The 18,076-nt window shown below is 41.6% G+C and overlaps 1 protein-coding gene across 1 annotated transcript in view; it reads left to right on the top strand.

Moving 5' to 3' along the window:
* Positions 1–453: 453 nt before the first annotated feature.
* LOC306898739 (uncharacterized protein) overlaps positions 454–18,076 on the top strand; it is a gene marked incomplete at its 3' end in the record, with an annotated part of 88,107 nt that continues 70,484 nt past the window's right edge. The window contains exons 1-4 of the mRNA XM_079464481.1: positions 454–605; positions 1,168–1,212; positions 1,304–1,368; positions 1,495–1,618. Coding sequence (XP_079320607.1) covers positions 579–605; positions 1,168–1,212; positions 1,304–1,368; positions 1,495–1,618 — 261 coding nt within the window. The 5' untranslated portion in view covers positions 454–578. The remainder of the gene's footprint in view (positions 606–1,167; positions 1,213–1,303; positions 1,369–1,494; positions 1,619–18,076) is intronic.

An 18,076-nucleotide genomic window follows, 5' to 3' on the forward strand; every position in this document is an offset into this window, starting at 1 on the left:
AGGAGCTACAGCCTCGAACTACACCACTGGTGCAGCACGTGATGCGCCCCACATGGGAAGATGGCGGAGAGTCAGAGACAGTTCGAGGTAGTCGGAGTATGCAAAAAATTATCTTTAAAGACAAAAGTTGTTTGTAAATGCTTTCTTAGAGTAGACCTGTCTCGAGATAAATGTTAGCTGTTTTTGAGTCCCTGAATGTGCAATCGTGCATAGTTTAACGTTAGCGTCAAAAACCCAAGAACCTAACTAACGTTTCATGTCACACGTTAATTTGTGGTTAGTGTAGCATTGTAAGTTTTGTTTGAGCTATTGTTAACGTTGTATATTATAATCGATCCATGTATATTATATGCCATATGGACACCAAATATTTTTTTATCAAATGTGCCTTACTCGTTGTCATATATGTTAGTATCTGTTTGTTTAACTTGCACAGATGCATCGGTCAATACTTAAGAAAAGACGTGATGCCCTTCTCTCTATTGAGAAATGCAAAGTCTGCTGCAGAAGATACCACTGTGCATACTGTAAATTGGTATATAACCATTTAAATGAGGTACAAAATCACGTATTAGAACATGTTCGAGTTGCAGTTCATCACGAAGGTATGTGTGTGTGAATTATTATAAGTTTTTCTTATACAGTTAAACGTGTGTGTGATTGTATTTGAAAGTTATGAACCCTTTTGACTTCCACATGTTTTGGCCTTGGTTATTTCTCCCTAGAATTTGAAAGTAAAACAGAATTTCAGTTAACTTTTCTTTTGGGAACTCTGAAACTCAAATGTTCTCATACTTCTGAATCTGCACACAAAGTTTAGATTACTTTATATAGTAATTACAAATATATTCAACCTATATGTGATTTCTGTTAATCCTGACATATTTCTATCATAAAATGTAGCACAGATTATGACATAATGCAATATGTGAAAAACAGACTTTCAAGGGCATTTATAAATTGTTAAATTTAATCACTACATGTAATTTGTAGATTGCTCAACAAATGATTAAAATTTTTCTGATTTAAATATTATTCTTGTGTATTGCTCTTTCCCCTTCCCTCTTAACTCCTGTTGTACTAGACAATTTACAAATTGGCAAATTACTTGTATGTAACACTGCATTTATCAATATAACTTTTTATAGTTTTTTATTTGTATTTAAGAATGCCCTGTATGTGACCCTTGGGAAGCCTTTTGATTTTGTGACAGTGAGTCTTTATCCATTGCTAGTTATTTGATCACCAAAATGATCTACAAAAGTGATTTGAATTTTATGACTAAGATTTTCACTTTTATTAGTCTGACATGCCTGCAATCAGGAGGTGGTGGTGCCATCAGTTACTGCAAGCTTTTCCTCTGGCAAGGTATGATATTGATAACTATACTTTGAATAAAGATATCTGTTATGTACATTCCTCAATATGCCGGTAATTGGTCATAAATGATGCTCACTGGAAAAAGTGTACTGTTTTTGTACTCTTTCTACTAAGCCAACTGTCAGTAAACCGACAAGGAGGTAACATCATGGAGGTAACCACATCTGTGCCAGAAGTCATGGAGGTCACACCAACTGTGCCAGACGTCATGGAGGTCACCCCAACTACGAGAATACATGTATGTACAAGGAATGTTTACCTATTGTTTGACTTAATTATGCAATGACCTTCCTGTAGTGTTTGAGCAGCAATTGAATATTGACATTATAATTGAAATGTCTTATCTTTTTGCACAAAGGACTCTGCTGTTATTAAACAAATTCAACTCGCAAGTGACTGGGTGGAGGAGAACCGAACACGCTTTAATGGGAAAGTTCACCTACCACAGATCACAAGTATGAGTGAAGATGATGCATTGTTGGCCATAACAATGCGGGATCTGTTTTTTGACACCATTTTTTTTATGGTGACATGGATGAAGAAAAAGTACATGCTCCCTTCCTTTTCACATTCGAAAGAATGGAGGACATGGAGTTTTTCATGCAGGAAATGTATGACAGAAGAAATCTGCGTGTGTCTTGCCTGCATAAACCTGACATTTGACTGGCTAACTGATAGATCTGTTGAAATATTTTTTTGTAAATGGTTTTGTTTTGTATTGTGTTGTGGTTTTAGGTATAGCAAAAATGTCTTGTTTTTCAACAAATAAAACTTTTTTATTTAAGTTATATGGGGAAAGATTTCTTGCCTCTTTGTTTACTAATTTTCAATTTTGTTTTTTTACAATTTGTTGCTAGTGATAGATCCAACTATGGAATATGGCTTGCCGACCTTTTAGATCTAAAATTTTAGTCCAGTTTCACTAGATCTCTCTCTCCTTCAGGAACTTATTAAATCAGGGAATATCAAATCCCTTGTGAGTCGATACCTTAACCTAGCCACCAGGGAGATACAGAGCTGAAGGGAAGAACAGCAGGGAGGAGACGATGTGATGTTAAATAAACTGAAAACTATTTATTGAAATAATCTCAGTTTTGCTTTAATGCTCAGTCTAGGACTGTCAAACTTCGTCTGACTAGAAACAGGTTCAATAGGTGTTGTTAACCATGCCAGATAACAGTGTCAATATATTGTCTCCTGATGTTATTATGAACCTTGAGATGGAGACCATTGGAGCCTTATATCAATTAAGACAATACAACTCCAGACGATGTAAAACAATATTGAAAATAAGGACGAAATGTAACAAATAATATGAATAAAAGTGAATGATAAAAGAAAGGACAACGCAGTTTCCAAGTTTAAACGATTGAGATAAATTCACAGGTCAGGCAATCTAATGTGTATCAAGGATTACTTAAGTACGATCTGACGTAGAGCTTTCATGAACGAAAATGTGCGGCGCTTCGATATCCACAGAGGTGAAGCTTTCATCTAGCTCCTCCTCTCTGGATGTGAACAGTAGCTCCTCCTCGCTGGATCTGTAGCTCCTCCTCGCTGGATCTGTAGCTCCTCCTCGCTGGATCTGTCGCTCCTCCTCGCTGGATCTGTAGCTCCTCCTCGCTGGACGTCTAATGCTCTGCAGCGAGCACCACTTGTGCAGATCTGGGAGACACAGAGACGTATCGAGCTTTTGAACTCATTTAGTTTACAAACATCAACTCTTCACATTTACATTGAGTCATTTAGCAAACGCTTTTATCCAAAGCGACTTACAAAGAGTTCAGGGAGCAATAAGCGATATGTCACATACATTAGGTGCTAATACAAAGATACTAGTTTCAACAAAAGCTATAACAAAACCTGCTGAGAGAAGAGAGAGAGAGGGTTAGGGTACGTTATTCTTTTCATTTGTCTGTCAAGTATTCACAGAAGAGGTTTGAAGTCGTGTTTTGAAGGTTGTGAGAGATGTGGTTGACCGGACCTCTTATATATGGTATGAAGTAGATCTTGTAGTTCAAAAAATTCCTCGGACGAAAAAGGTCCAGGTGTCAAAGGGTTAACTTTACTTGTTCAAGCCAAACAAAGTGAGATCTTCCCAAAGCATCTGAAAATACAGTGTTATAGTGAAACTTCTGAAGGTTAAGTCCCTGTTATCTCTTATTTCTATGAACCAATTGCTGTTCTTCTGCCACCAACAGATCCCAGGCAACAGGATACGTTATGAATGGTGGTTGGCTCGCTATTACCAAGTGTTTTTAAATAATTGTATAGAATGTTACAACTTAGTTACAATGGTCAGTGGAAAGTACCAAGGTTTTCCATGTCTCAACTTTTGAACTTCTCAGGCATAGGCTTCTAGGTCTCACAGACACAGCTGGATTTTATATTTCTGTAGCGTATGTATTGTGTCATTTCTGGGTGGCTTTGAGATGATTTGATGCTGATTTCACATGCAATGTGCACTATTATTTACCACAGTTATGATATATGATGTTTTATTAACAAAGTTCGGGAGGAACCTAAGCATATAAATCAGCCCGATGTTCCATAAGCAGTAATCACCTATCAGCCGAGCACGGTATCTCTACTTAATTATCTAGGCTGGTTCACCATCAGCAATCACCGTATCTACCCTATCAGCTCCTGCAAGCTCTATCATAAATAGACAAACAATCTTACCTGTTGCATCTTGCCAGATAAGCATCTTTCAAAGTCGACACGATGTCAGAGTCGCCTGTTACAGTAGCAAAAGCTACAGATCCTTCAGCGCCATCATGCACACACCAGCTTTCCAGCTCAGGGTCGGATGACACGGACGATTCCCAAGCTTCGTCGCGGGGCCGCCTGCCCCGCCGCTCTGAGCGGCGTGCTTCGAAAAGGAAAGGTTCGTCATCGCTCCCACCGGCACGATCTCCGCCTCATTCGCCGGCGTCATCATACGCCTCTGCGATCCCAACGATACCAGCACGCAGCAAGTGGACGATCCAGAGCCTTCGTCTGGCCCTCGCCAACGCGGACGTCACATTCAACAAACGAATGGCGAAATTAGAGCTCTACACCCTCTACGTGTCGTCCCAAGTTGACGTCCCCTCGATGAGGTTGGCACGATTGGCTGCCAATAACGAGCCAGGCTCGGCTCGGGTCCCGTCCATTCCAGGCACGGGCAATCTACCTCCGCGGCTCGGCATGGCCTCCCTCACTCGAGCAGTCGCAGCAAACCTTCGGCGAGTCTAGGAAGCGCTCAGGTCGAGCTAGAAGCCACGGATATGCCGATCGAGCACCTCCGGCAGCCTGCAGTATCTCAGCTCAATGCGTGGGACATCACCGCGACTGCAGCTGACTGCCCCGGCCAGGCTGGCCAGCAACTCCCAGGAGCCCTGGCTCAACCATACGTCTCGAGAGTTAGGATGCCTCAGCTGGGGACACAACAGTCGGTCTCCGGACCACAATTCTTCGGCGCCGCCGCCAACGCTAGCATGTTTCCGTTAGACGCACAAGCGGCCGCCGTTAGATTCGCTTTTCCCACCCCGGGATCTTGGCCCGCGGGGCCGGAATCGATTTCTAGCGTGAGGCTGCCTCCGTTAGAGCCATGGGCCGCAGTCCCTGGGGCTCACATCTTCGGCGCCGCGGCCAACACTGGCGTGAGCATGTCTCCGCACGACGCGCAAGCGGCTGCCATGTTCTCCCTACAACAGGCACGCCCCACGTTTTCATTGGCCACAGCGGCTGTAATGCCCGCGCCTCCACACGCGGCTGCGTTGGAACCTCCACCAGTCTCCAGCAGCATACGAGCGCAGATTTTGGCAGGTGCGGATATCGATCTTTACTTACTTCTCTCACCACTGTCACCTCCGTCAGCAGAGCGTCAAATCACCTACGGAGATTTATCGTTTACTTTAAAAAATACATCACCCCATCACTTCCGCACGTTGTCATTTCCCGAATTCACTGTAGCTTTCTCCCGCTACAGCGAAGTTATATGCACAGGGTTCCCTAATAGGAGACGTGAGTTGAGTGATTACCTGGCCCTCGTGGCTGAGCTCGCTCTCTCCTATGGGGGAACGCACTTTTACACGTACCACAAGCTTTTCGCTGCCAGGTGTGCCTTTCGCGTAGCTCAGTGGAACCAGTGCCCTTACTGGGGAGCCCTGGACGCTGAGCTGCATGGAAGAGTATTTTTGGGGGTGAGAAACATCTCATGCGCAGTTTGCCGATCCGTGGTTCACCCCACCAACGATTGCCCCTTAGTCACTCCTTCTCCCCCTCAATGCCCATCTCCATCTCACCAGTCCACTTCGAAGGTCCCGCGCTTGCCAAATCGTCCCGCTACCACTACTCCACACGAGGCCGTTAGTTCCCGTACACGAGAAACGTGTAACAATTTCAACTTGGGCAAATGCACCAGGCAGAGCTGTAGGTACCTGCATGTGTGTAATTTCTGCAGTGGCGCTCACGCTCGCTTGGTTTGCCCTGTTCTACATTCTTCTGTCAATAAAAAATTCAGATCATTCCTATCGACTCCTGTGAATATTCCTCGTTTGTCTTTCGAGTTGTCGTCGCACCCCGATCCGATGTTCACTGATTATCTTCTGTCAGGCCTTTCGAATGGCTTTGACCCCGGTGTTATCAGTCTCCCTTCGCAATGCCTTATTTGCCCTAACCTCCAGTCGGCGATAACCGAACCGGAGGCAGTCGATCTCAAGGAGATTGACGAGGAATTTATTATCGGCCCCTTCAAGGCTCCTCGTACCGCATTAGCCCCATTGGCGTTGCTACCAGAAAATTTTCAGGAAAGAAACGTCTAATATTCGACCGCTCGTCTCCCCACAGCTCTCCCTTTCCAAGCATTAACAGCTTAATTCCAAACGACGAATTCTCCCATACATTACCACAACATAGATCACGCCATTACACTGATTAAAAAGGCAGGTTGAGGCGCCTGGCTAGCTAAAGTAGACATCACCTCCGCTTTTAAGGTCATGCCAATCCACCCAGACTACTGGCATCTTTTCGGGATACACTGGCGTGAAAAATTTTACTTCTTAGTCCGCCTAACTTTTGGATGCAGAAGCAGCCCAAAAATGTTTGATGTATTGTCGGAGGCGATTTGATGGATTCTTTCCAACAATTATGCAATCCCATACCTAATCCACTTGTTGGATGATTTTCTGATAATTTCATCGCCCGATTCAGTGCCAGACGCGCATCTCGCCAAAGTCCAACAAGTTTTTGAGCAGCTCAACATACCCCTCGCCCCAGACAAAACATCCGGACCAACGGGGCCAGAGCTTCCAACAAGTGCCCTGTAGCAGCAGGCACCACCAGTAATGAAGCCAGTATCGCAGCAGCGACCGCCCCCGCAGGGGCCCGAGCTTCCAACAAGTGCTCTGTAGCAGCAAGCACCACCAGCAATGAAGCCAGTATCGCAGCAGCGACCGCCCCCGCAGGGGCCCGAGCTTCCAACAAGTGCTCTGTAGCAGCAGGCACCACCAGCAATGAAGCCAGTATCGCAGCAGCGACCGCCCCCGCAGGGGCCCGAGCTTCCAACAAGTGGTCTGTAGCAGCGGGCCAGTCACACTCGTGCATTGGTCACGCAACGCGCATTGGTCGCACAAGGGTCCCAGTCACACTAGTGCATTGGTCAGGCAACGCGCATTGGTCGCACAAGGGTCCCAGTCACACTCGTGCATTGGTCACGCAACGCGCATTGGTCGCACAAGGGTCCCAGTCACACTTGTGCATTGGTCACGCAACGCGCATTGGTCGCACAAGGGTCCCAGTCACACTTGTGCATCGTTCACGCAACGCGCATTGGTCGCACAAGGGTCCCAGTCACACTCGTGCATTGGTCACGCAACGCGCATTGGTCGCACAAGGGTCCCAGTCACACTAGTGCATTGGTCACGCAACGCGCATTGGTCGCACAAGGGTCCCAGTCACACTCGTGCATTGGTCACGCAACGCGCATTGGTCGCACAAGGGTCCCAGTCACACACGTGTATTGGTCACGCAACGCGCATTGGTCGCACAAGGGTCCCAGTCACACTTGTGCATTGGTCACGCAACGCGCATTGGTCGCACAAGGGTCCCAGTCACACTCGTGCATTGGTCACGCAACGCGCATTGGTCGCACCAGGGTCGACCGCCCCCGCAGGGGCCTGAGCTTCCAACAAGTGCTCTGTAGCAGCAGACACTACTAGCAATGAGGTTAGTATCACAGCAGCAACTGCCCCCGCAGGGGCACGAGCTTCCAACAAGTGCTCTGTAGCAGCAGACACTACTAGCCATGAGGTCAGTATCGCAGCAGCGATAGCCCTAACAGGCCCTCATCCTTTCGTTTACTAAATTTCAGGTTGTACCTCCGTAGCGCACAGCATGGCATTTTTGGGGGGGGTGTATGCGTACTTCGGCGGTTGTCCAGCTCTATTTTGCATTTGGGGGGTGTGTTCTGGGCTTGAGCCAGTTCCGAGCCCGGAGCACTTGCTCTGAGCAGGGTAGAGTGCTCCGGGTTCGGATAGATCCGGCGGGCTCGGAGCCCACTCCCTGCACAACACGCCAAATACGCATAACCTTCATTCCCATGCTTTACCATCTATCCCAACAAGGAGCTGTTTATCGGCGAGGGCGAACTCGTGAAATGATGTTTTATTAACAAAGTTCGGGAGGAACCTAAGCATATAAATCAGCCCGATGTTCCATCAGCAGTAATCACCTATCAGCCGAGAACGCTATCTCTACTTAATTATCTAGGCTGGTTCACCATCAGCAATCACCTATCAGCCGAGCACGTAATCTCTACTTAATGATCTAGGCTGGTTCACCATCAGCAATCACCGTATCTACCCTATCAGCTCCAGTGGCGGAGCCAGGAATTCTTCATAGGGGTGGCCAGGCAGGGGCCAGTAATTACTTTGGGGTGGCACAAAAAACATAATTTTGCAAACATACATGGCACTTATCCAACCTTAAAATACTTTTTAAAGTATTGTATGTGCCCAAATCACAATGATGTATAATGTACAATAGCTAGTCTACAATGGAAGATTTTTATTAAAGTTTACCAAAATCCTGAGCGTCTTAATCTTACTCACCCTCAAGTTATTTAATAAAATAAAACTTAGGAAATTCACTTTGAAAACAGAATAAATATCTCCCAATGATAATAAAAAGTTTAAAAAGGACCAGAAATGATTTACTGAAGTGAATTTTATTTCAAGTGAACATTGAAACATTCAGCAAACTTACAAACTTTCCAAATTACATGTCACTAGTTACACTAGTACAAACAACCTACAATAGTTTGATTCTACGGTTATTGTGCTTTAAAGCAAATAAGTTGACAAATTCATCAAAGTTCAGAGACTTTGCTCTCCTGGACTCCACACTTAAGACACCTAGATTTCTCAGTCTCTCATCATTCATGGTTGAGCGCAGGTAACTCTTCACTAGTTTGAGAGTAGAGAAGCTGCGCTCACAACCAGCTGTACTCACAGGAATAGCAACAGCAATTTTGCACAATCTAAAGAGCTCGTGAAATACCTCTTTAAATGGCTCAATAAGTACAGTCAAATCGACAACACTAGTGGGCTTCTGTATGCCAGCTTGCACTTTTCTCTCCAGAATTCTTTTCATTTGGTGAAGTTCATGTTTTAGGTCATCTAGGTTGCATGAATAGTTAGAGGCAAATGGAAAAAGTGCTTCCTCATGACAAAATGTTGCACTATTGGGGTTCAGAGCTTGGATTCCCATCATAATTTCACAGTTTGGTTTTGAGAATCGTCTGTTTAACTCACTCAGCATATTGTCAAGCACGGGGTAGAATATATTGGTTCGAAAAGTGTCTTTAGTACTTTCTGAACGGCCAGCTAATTGGGACATTGTGACATATCCATGGAGCTTTGAACTCTGTTTAGTCTTTCTTTTTGGAGCTGGCTCGGTTTCAATGTTGCATTGTTCAGCAGTGTTTAAGACATCTTTCCAGAGTCCTTCAAAGTAGGATTCATCCCTGTAACACTGAAAACGATGCATAAGAGCTTCAATTAGGTCCAGGGCTGAACCCAAATCAAGAGAAGGTGATTGAAGAATATCAGAGAGACATCTTGTGTCACCAAACAGCTCAGTGAAAGTCACTAAAAGACCAATGAATTCCAGGTCCATTTGAGCAAGAAGTCCACGTGCATCAACGGTTCTATCTCCACTCTTTTCTTTAGATATTTCCTCTAGCAAACGAATTACAGCAGGTAATCGTTTGAGTACAGTATTGCAAGCCATATATCGACAAGCCCACCTTGTGTCACTTAATTTTTGCAGCTCTCTGGGTGGACTATCATACATTTCTTTTTGTATGTCAAGCCATTTGATATGAACATAGGAGCCTGACATGAATGAATACAGTCTCTGCAAAATTGTAAAGAAACATTCAGCTTGGGGGACTGCTTTCACAGTGTCAACTAACACTAAATTAAGGCAATGGGCATTACAATGTACATAAAATGCCTGCTTTGCCACCTCCTTAATACGAGACTGAACGCCAGAGTGCTTACCACTCATTACGGAGGCACCATCATAGGCTTGCCCAACCAGGTTACTCCTGTAATCCAAGCCATATTTCTCAAGGATATGGATTATTTTTTCTGTCAGTCCTGCAGCATCAAGGTGCTCTGCAGCTTCAAAATGTAAGAAGCTTTCCTTAACTGCTCCTTGGTAGTAATATCTTAACACCAAAGAGATCTGTTCCTTTTTTTTGGTATCTTTACTTTCATCAGCCATAATGGCAAACACCTCACTTTCCTTGACTTCATTAATGATGGAGGCACGCACCATTTCTGCCAATGTGTCCAAAATTTCATTCTGAATATGATGACTTGTGTATTTTGCATTTTGAGGCCCCACCAATTTCTTTTTAACAGTTGGGTCATGGTTGCCGATGAGATTTAATATTTCTAAAAAGTTTCCCTTGTTGTCAGCATCAGCTGTCTCCCTGTGACCCCTCTGGGATATATTCTGGGTTGCAGTTAACATCAAGACTTCTGCTACAGTTTTTATGTATGTTCGATTTTCCTCTATTTGCTTTTTGTGCTCTTTATTTAATATAGACATTAAAGAGGAATCAGTCTTTTTTCTTCGTTCAAATTCCTTCCAAGCCATCATTGCATTTAAGTGTGCCTCAGACTTTGCATGTCCAGCAAATCCACCATCTCTGAATGTTGCCTTTTTCCAATTCTTATATCCCACAACAGATGTAAAGACTGAATCTGTGTTTAGAAGACCAAAGTTTCTACAAGCGAAACAGTACACTGAGTCCTGGCACTGGGAGTATTCTATCCATGGGTGTAAATTGTACCATGAGGCTTGAAAGTGTCTTCGTCTGTCACCCTGGAGAGTCCTGGGAAAGACTTTAAGGTGTGGCTGGACTGGACCATCAGCTCTTGATGTGGAAATGTCTAGAACAAGAAATAAATGGTGACAGAACAATAATTAGCTATATAAATTATTTTACACATTAGAAAAAAAAGACGTTTTTTACTCTTTTTTCCCCATCATTTACACCTAACATTTGACTGAGGTTCTTTAATAAACCTGAAAATAAGACTAATTTCATTTCAAACACTTTATCCCCAAGGTGCACATTGTGTTATTTATTAATGTATGAGGTTTTTAGTAGCTTATATTGTTTGCGTGACTCTACGTCGCTTTGTGAATTGCCCCTTGGGGATAAAGTGTTTGAAATGAAGGAGTATATACTTTCACGCTTATAATCAAAGTATGTGTGATAGGTAGTTTACCTGGAGGTCCTATTGGGTCAGTCTGGTTTGTTGGCTCCTCTTCATTCTCAAAGTCTGTCTCCTGAACTGTCTGAGAGAGTGCTAGAAAACAAAAATCAGTCTCAGTTTGTTTTCATACGCTTTAAACAGTTTAATATTATTCATTTCTATATCACTTGTATTAAAACATATACCAGTAAAGTAGTCAAGTGTGTGAGTGGAGGAGGTATACCTAACATTTCTCTTGGGGTTGTGCTCTCTGGAAATTCTTCTCCCTCACTCTCTGGGTCAGTCTGTTCTCTCTCTCTTTCATCCTGCCTATTATTCTCTTGTGTCTTAGAGTCATTTGGCTGCTTCTTGCTACTCTTCCTGAAGAAGGATGCTATATCTGCTGCCTTTCTCTTCATTTTTTCACTGACTGACTAACATAAATACAGATCAAAACATTAGCAAAGCATATCAACATTAACATGTTTGAAAAACCGCAAATAATTTAGGATTATTATTTAGCAAAGATTCGATGTTTTTGTTGTAGGTACCTAATTTTATCTTATCTTCACTTTATCTATATCTAGAACTCTGCGTCATGCGCATGACGACACAAATATGATGCGAGTGCAACGGTTATTCACATCCATCTAACGTTAGTGTGTTTACATAGAAAACTAACGTTTCTGTATATAAAATCGACGTAGAAGCTAGTAATTATATTGGTATGTTGAATCACATTAAATGCTTCATGATTAAAACATACATTTATATATTCAGAGATAACATAAACATAGTTCTGAGCATCCGAGACAGCTAATATGAAGCTAGCTAAGTTAACTGCTCCGTTACCTGTTTGTTACACAGGACAATGATAAAACTTCACTGACACAAATAGTTGAACGGAACTAAAACAATAATTTATCTGACTTTAATAACTTACCTGAAAAGATGTGGTTGTGTGCTCAAACACGAGTTGAACCAGGCACAAAAGCGCAGCTTCACTCCTCGTCTCTCTCAGTCCTCGACTTTTTACAAATGCTGGAAAGAAACGCGCGCTGCGGAAACTCTCGCGATAGCGCATTTGCCTGTAAGTGACAATTGATTCAACTTGTCGCGATAGTTTCGCAGTCCGAACGTAATCATTTTGCCATGATCGATCGAGGTAATTTTGATCAAAATCTAAGAAACTATTATTGTTATTTATAATAGATCGCAATTACGATCGGGGTGGCCAGTGGGGTGGCCGTGATTATTTCCATGGTGGCCATGGCCACCCCTGGCCACCCCCTAGCTCCGCCCCTGATCAGCTCCTGCAAGCTCTATCATAAATAGACAAACAATCTTACCTGTTGCATCTTGCCAGATAAGCATCCCTCCTCCACCCCAGCTCCTCTCATTTTCTCTAAAGTCCCGCAGGATCCTCGGGGGGGGGGTGTGTTCTGGGCTCGAGCCGGTTCCGAGCCCGGAGCACTTGCTCTGAGCAGGGTAGAGTGCTCCGGGTTCGGATAGATCCGGCGAGCTCGGAGCCCACTCCCTGCACAACACGCCAAATACGCATAACCTTCATTCCCATGCTTTACCATCTATCCCAACAAGGAGCTGTTTATCGGCGAGGGCGAACTCGTGAAATGTAAGCAGTATTAAGAAGTATTCATAGGAACATTAGAATAGGAGTATTAGCAATATTATCTGAAACCACATTTATCCAAAGATGATTGTATACGAATGACTTATGAAGATGATTTAATGACTTAATGTTACAATCAGCACATGGTATTATGTATTGTTTTGGCGGAATCGGTTGTCCAATGCAGAAAGAAATCTCACAGACCAAGGAGCCAGGTTTCAAGAGGTTAAATCTTTATTTGCTCGAGCAAGTGGAGGATTTTTATTGTGATTTTTATTATGGTTTAAACGTGCTTTTACATTTAATATGCTTTATGATTTCATTATTGATCATTAACTGTGCATAATATGTTAAAAATATAACAAGTGTGTGAGTTAACCAAAGGATTTATTTGGAGTGAACTTTCTGTACCAAAATAAAATGTATGTGTGTGTAAAGATCAGATTACGCAGAGCTCATCGAAATTTGGTGATGTATGGGGTCTCCACAAATAGTCTGGACAAGCAGCGTGAACTGAGGAACAAAGGAGAGGCAGGGGATTGGACGTGTTCCCAGGATTTCACATCCGCAAAAGGACATTAGCTTCTCGAGCTAAAAAGGGACACCAAAAAGGATTATAAATACGATGAAATATTGTGCTTCGGGGTGAGTCCTTTGTGAGATATCAGTTCTCTTGAAAGACTGAGTCTGAGGCAACTCACCCAGCAGCTGTTGTATTTTTGAATCTTCTGATCAATAAACTTCAAGATTTTACTTTGACTGGCCTCTCGCCAATTCTGAACACGCAGAACATTGAAAAATTGTTCAACACAAGCAAAGTGACAAACACAGAGTTCATCTGACTCCATACAGAAATGTCATGTTTCTGCCAGTCAGCTATGCGCTTTTCATTAGCCCGTTCCCTTTCTTGGTTGCCACAATTATATTTCAATCGGGCCGGCATGCGCTCGCTACAGAAAGAAAAACATGTATATCATGATGTAACCTTCAAAAACCTTTTAGCAGGGAGATGATGATGTTATTCTCTTTACCAGACACCGTTTTGAACCTTATCGGACGATATCTGACTTACTACAGTTTTACTCCGGTACAGGGTTTATGATTAAGTGTAATACTGTGCAACCCAGCGCCTGTGAGTTTGTCTAGAAAAAGTAATAACGGACAAACCAGTGTTCTTGACTTTGTGCATTAAATTAAATAATGAACAAACTAATGTCTACAAAAGTGTGTGTGGTGTACGTGCAGGTGCCTGGTGCTCAAACCCATATAGAGTTGAGGCCCATAGCCTGTATTATATCTGAGGAATACATGAAAACTATTACTAACTGAATGTATCATTCTTACCTCTTATATTCCTATATTTGTATGCACACATTTATACATTTTGCATATATAAACATATTCAAGGTATACATTTAAAACATTTAATTCTGTTTTCAGTACATCAAAATCATCCAAAGAGAATGTTGTGGAATTTTCTTATTCCTTAATCAAGGTGAGTCAATTTTGACAAACGCAATATACAGAGACATCAGGTACTTTGCAAAGTATTTTATTGTCGTTTAATCTGCATCATAAGCAATGAGCATGGTGCAGAGCAAAGGCCCTCTTTCCTCCTGCACCCATAGTATATATATGATTAAAAATGTGACACCCCCTCCCTTTGCCCCCTAACAAGAATCCCGAGCTGGTTTACGAGAACTTCCGTTATTCCAAACAGAACATCTTGGCCTCTGCTCGAGGGCAAAGGCAGAGTGGTATGACGTGTATAGAGGAAAACATGATAACAATTTCAAGGAAAACATAGATAAACACTTCGTAAACATATAGACAGACACATCAAGAAGCTAGACTAGAAAATTTCCATTACAAGAACTATGAAGTGAAGGACAAAAACCCAGAAGTTCCCTTCTGTCCAGTTTAAACAGTGCTGGATCATAATATATTTCTTAATTTCATTATGATATAAACAATCTCAAAAAGCCTCAGACTGCCGAGAACACCAACGAACAAACTTCTGACAAATGGCTCTTTCTCGAGAGGTGCGTATGACAAACTTAAACCCTTATCAACTGTCAAACAGTAAAACACAAGATAAATTTTAAACAGATATAAGTCAAATATGTCTATATATCTGTTAGTCAGGTATATTTCTTTCCCAAAACCTCTGGTTAGAAAGTAGTCACGCAGTTTATAAACATGTCATTTCACTGTTAAATGTCATGTTTTTAACTGGACTTATAAAGCTCTTTGTATCGACGTCTATTATATCTCAATCATCATTTTTAAAGACATGTAAATTGGGAAGAATTGCAGCACATTGAAGACTTTACACAGGCGTTTTATGTAAACATTACTATGTGCAAACAATCTGACAATTCTCTGGAAAAACAACAATCAAGAAATATATGCAACAGAGGAATGTACTCTGCATATATTAATAGTAATCTAATGCATCTCTTTACTGATGTGTTTTTCAGAGCTTTGGCGCCACCGCGTGGATTCTTTGTGTAACAGCAGCGGTAAGGGAGCAGATCTAACTAACTGGACGGCCCGTTATTCGTGGACACATTTGTCCGTGGTATGATTACAATAACATGTCACAACACGTTTTTCTTCATTTTCAATAAATAAATGTTTGTATTTATTACGTTATTTGTACTTTTTTTAAATGAATGTAAAGGATTCAAATAGTTTTTTCTGTGTTATTTTCATTGTATTTATGTCTTGAACATCTAATTCACTCGGCTTTATAACTATAACTTAAACTATTGACTAACAGGGTTGAAGCATAACTTTAGGTTATTTAAAGTTTGGTAACTATTTTGAAAAATGTTGGTTGCAAAATTTGAACCTTGAATAGTTTTTTTGACCCGATCTTCCCAATCAATATGAACATTTCTCAAACCTTACAAACAACAATTCTAACTGGTTATCTAAATGTGATGAAGTGCTTGAATCTTAACATAAAAGTGTCTTCTTCATGTTTTAAATCATGAGTGAAAAGATAATGAAGAATAAACAACAAACTCTTTGTTCTTTAGTATCTTTCATTCTCAGTTTTATCAGATTTTAGCTCTCGGTGATGCTTTGATGAATTATGAGACGCACGTTTACTGGCCCATGTCCTTCCGTTTGTAAGATCTCCTTTTTTTCGTGTTGGTAGTATCCAATAATTGTCTTTCATCCGAATGTTTCCATTCAGGAAAACCCACGCAGGATTATGGCAAGCCTTTGGTGTCACAATTACCCTATAGATTAAACACGTTCATATGGGATCAGTGGAGACTCGCGGTGCAGAGCCGGGTAACATCGGTTAACTGAGGATTTCCCCCAGATGTGGCAGATTAGTTTTGTTATTTATTTGTATAGCTAGTCTTTTGCATTTAGCAAACACAGCAAACCGTGGAGAGCATGAGGTGAGTGGACAGAGGCAAATAGCGAATGAACATCAAATGAATGTTTGGATGATTCAAACTATTTATCGTCAGAAAAAATGATTTATCTGGACTTGCAAGACAAAATTCGGGTCCTAAAATCCTTTTTACCAGTTAAAAAATCCCATCTACGCCCCTGGAACTCAAAAGTTGTGAAGCATCTGTCTCTCCGTCACCTCGATCAGGATGATCTCAGCAATAAACGATAAACCTTCAATATCAGTGAGAGGAAAAATGTCTCTCTGTGTCTTCTCCGTTCATGACCAGACAGCAGCACTCGTAAGTGAACGAATGATTACAAAAGCGTTTCATTGTTATTGTTACTGACTGGACATATGAGGATAAACATTTGTCTGTTATTATTATTTTAGTGTCTGACAACAGAAACATTAAATATGTAAACGACTTCGGCCTTATCGGGTACTCGGTTGGATTGAAATACAGTAAGTTCAGAGAGTAATGTACTTTGCGATGACTTCGAGAACATGCTGATAAGCACGTAAAACATTACGTGCTTATCAGCATGTTCTCGAAGCCTTATGAGAAAGTCTAGTGCAACCTCTACACCACTTAAAAGTACTTCTACTAAAAATATTGTAAAATCCATATTTTAAAGCTGTAAAATGTGAGAGGAAGACGGTTAAGGTGCTTTATGCTGTGAAACCGTAGACCACTGTGGTACTGTTGACTGATTTTGAGTACGAATGATTCTGACATTCATTAACCAAAAACTAATATATATATATATTTGTTGACACTCTCATGTGTCCATCATGTGTTGATGTCTCACCAGTGAACGCAGACGATGAAGCCGATCATCAGACAGACCGTAATAACTCCATACCAGATGTTATTGGTGATCCATGTGTTTTCTGTGAGACACAAAAGAACCAAGTTACATCTTATCAGTAAACCAGCCCTCACTACTTGTACACAAAAATATATAAATACAGTCAAAGATATCCTGGAGTAACCTGCTACTGTAAATATCCATCTCATTGCTGTTCTAGTATTATAACAGGAATAGTTTCCAGCATCAGATGTTTGTATTTGACTTATTTTCAGTGTCATTGGAGCTGCTGGACTGATATACATCCTATCTGAAGTGAAGTTTGTCATAGTTCTGTTATGAAATGAGTCGTAACTAAAAATAACACTGTTGTTTATTTTCCATGTGAAATCTTCATTATGAGGAGTTGTGTTGCAGTGAAGTGTCACTGTGTCTTCAATAAAGACGCTTGTGTAGACATGATGCTGAATCTTTGGAGCGCTGGATTCAGAATCTGATGAAAAGACACACAAGACCTCAGTCACTGAATGTTTTATAAGAACTGATAACACAAGTTAAACAGCACATGCATTTATCACCAAATCTGAAGAATATAATAAAGTCAATCACATTCAAATGTACCTGCATGAGTCAGTAGAGTAAGAAAGATGCAGAGATTCAGATGAAGAATCCTGGTTTGTGAAATCTTCATGATGAGAACAGCAGTATCACAAACTCTTGCTCTCCTGTGAATGATCTCGAGCTCTTCTGGAGAGAATCTACCGACAGGGGATGTGGTAACAAGAGAACCTGTTTGTGATTGCATTCCGGAGACAGCCATTGTTACAATTACTGTTTTTGCAGTTGTTTATGTTGCTGTTCTGTTGTGCAGTCAGTAAAGTGTTACGTTAGTACAATTTAGCAACTTTTTATAAACGTTTCAAGAGATCAAGACAAAAAATAGAACAATATTAAATTTAACACATAGATGATTATTTGTTTTTTAAATCTTTATTAAAGCCAAAAGGCTTACATTATACTCGCGTTGGAAAATTTCATACCCCTTCGATTGAAGTGAGGTCCTGAAAAATCTTAGTTTGAAGGG

This window comes from Barbatula barbatula (assembly GCF_947034865.1).
Source record: "Barbatula barbatula genome assembly, chromosome: 9".
NCBI lineage: Eukaryota > Metazoa > Chordata > Actinopteri > Cypriniformes > Nemacheilidae > Barbatula > Barbatula barbatula.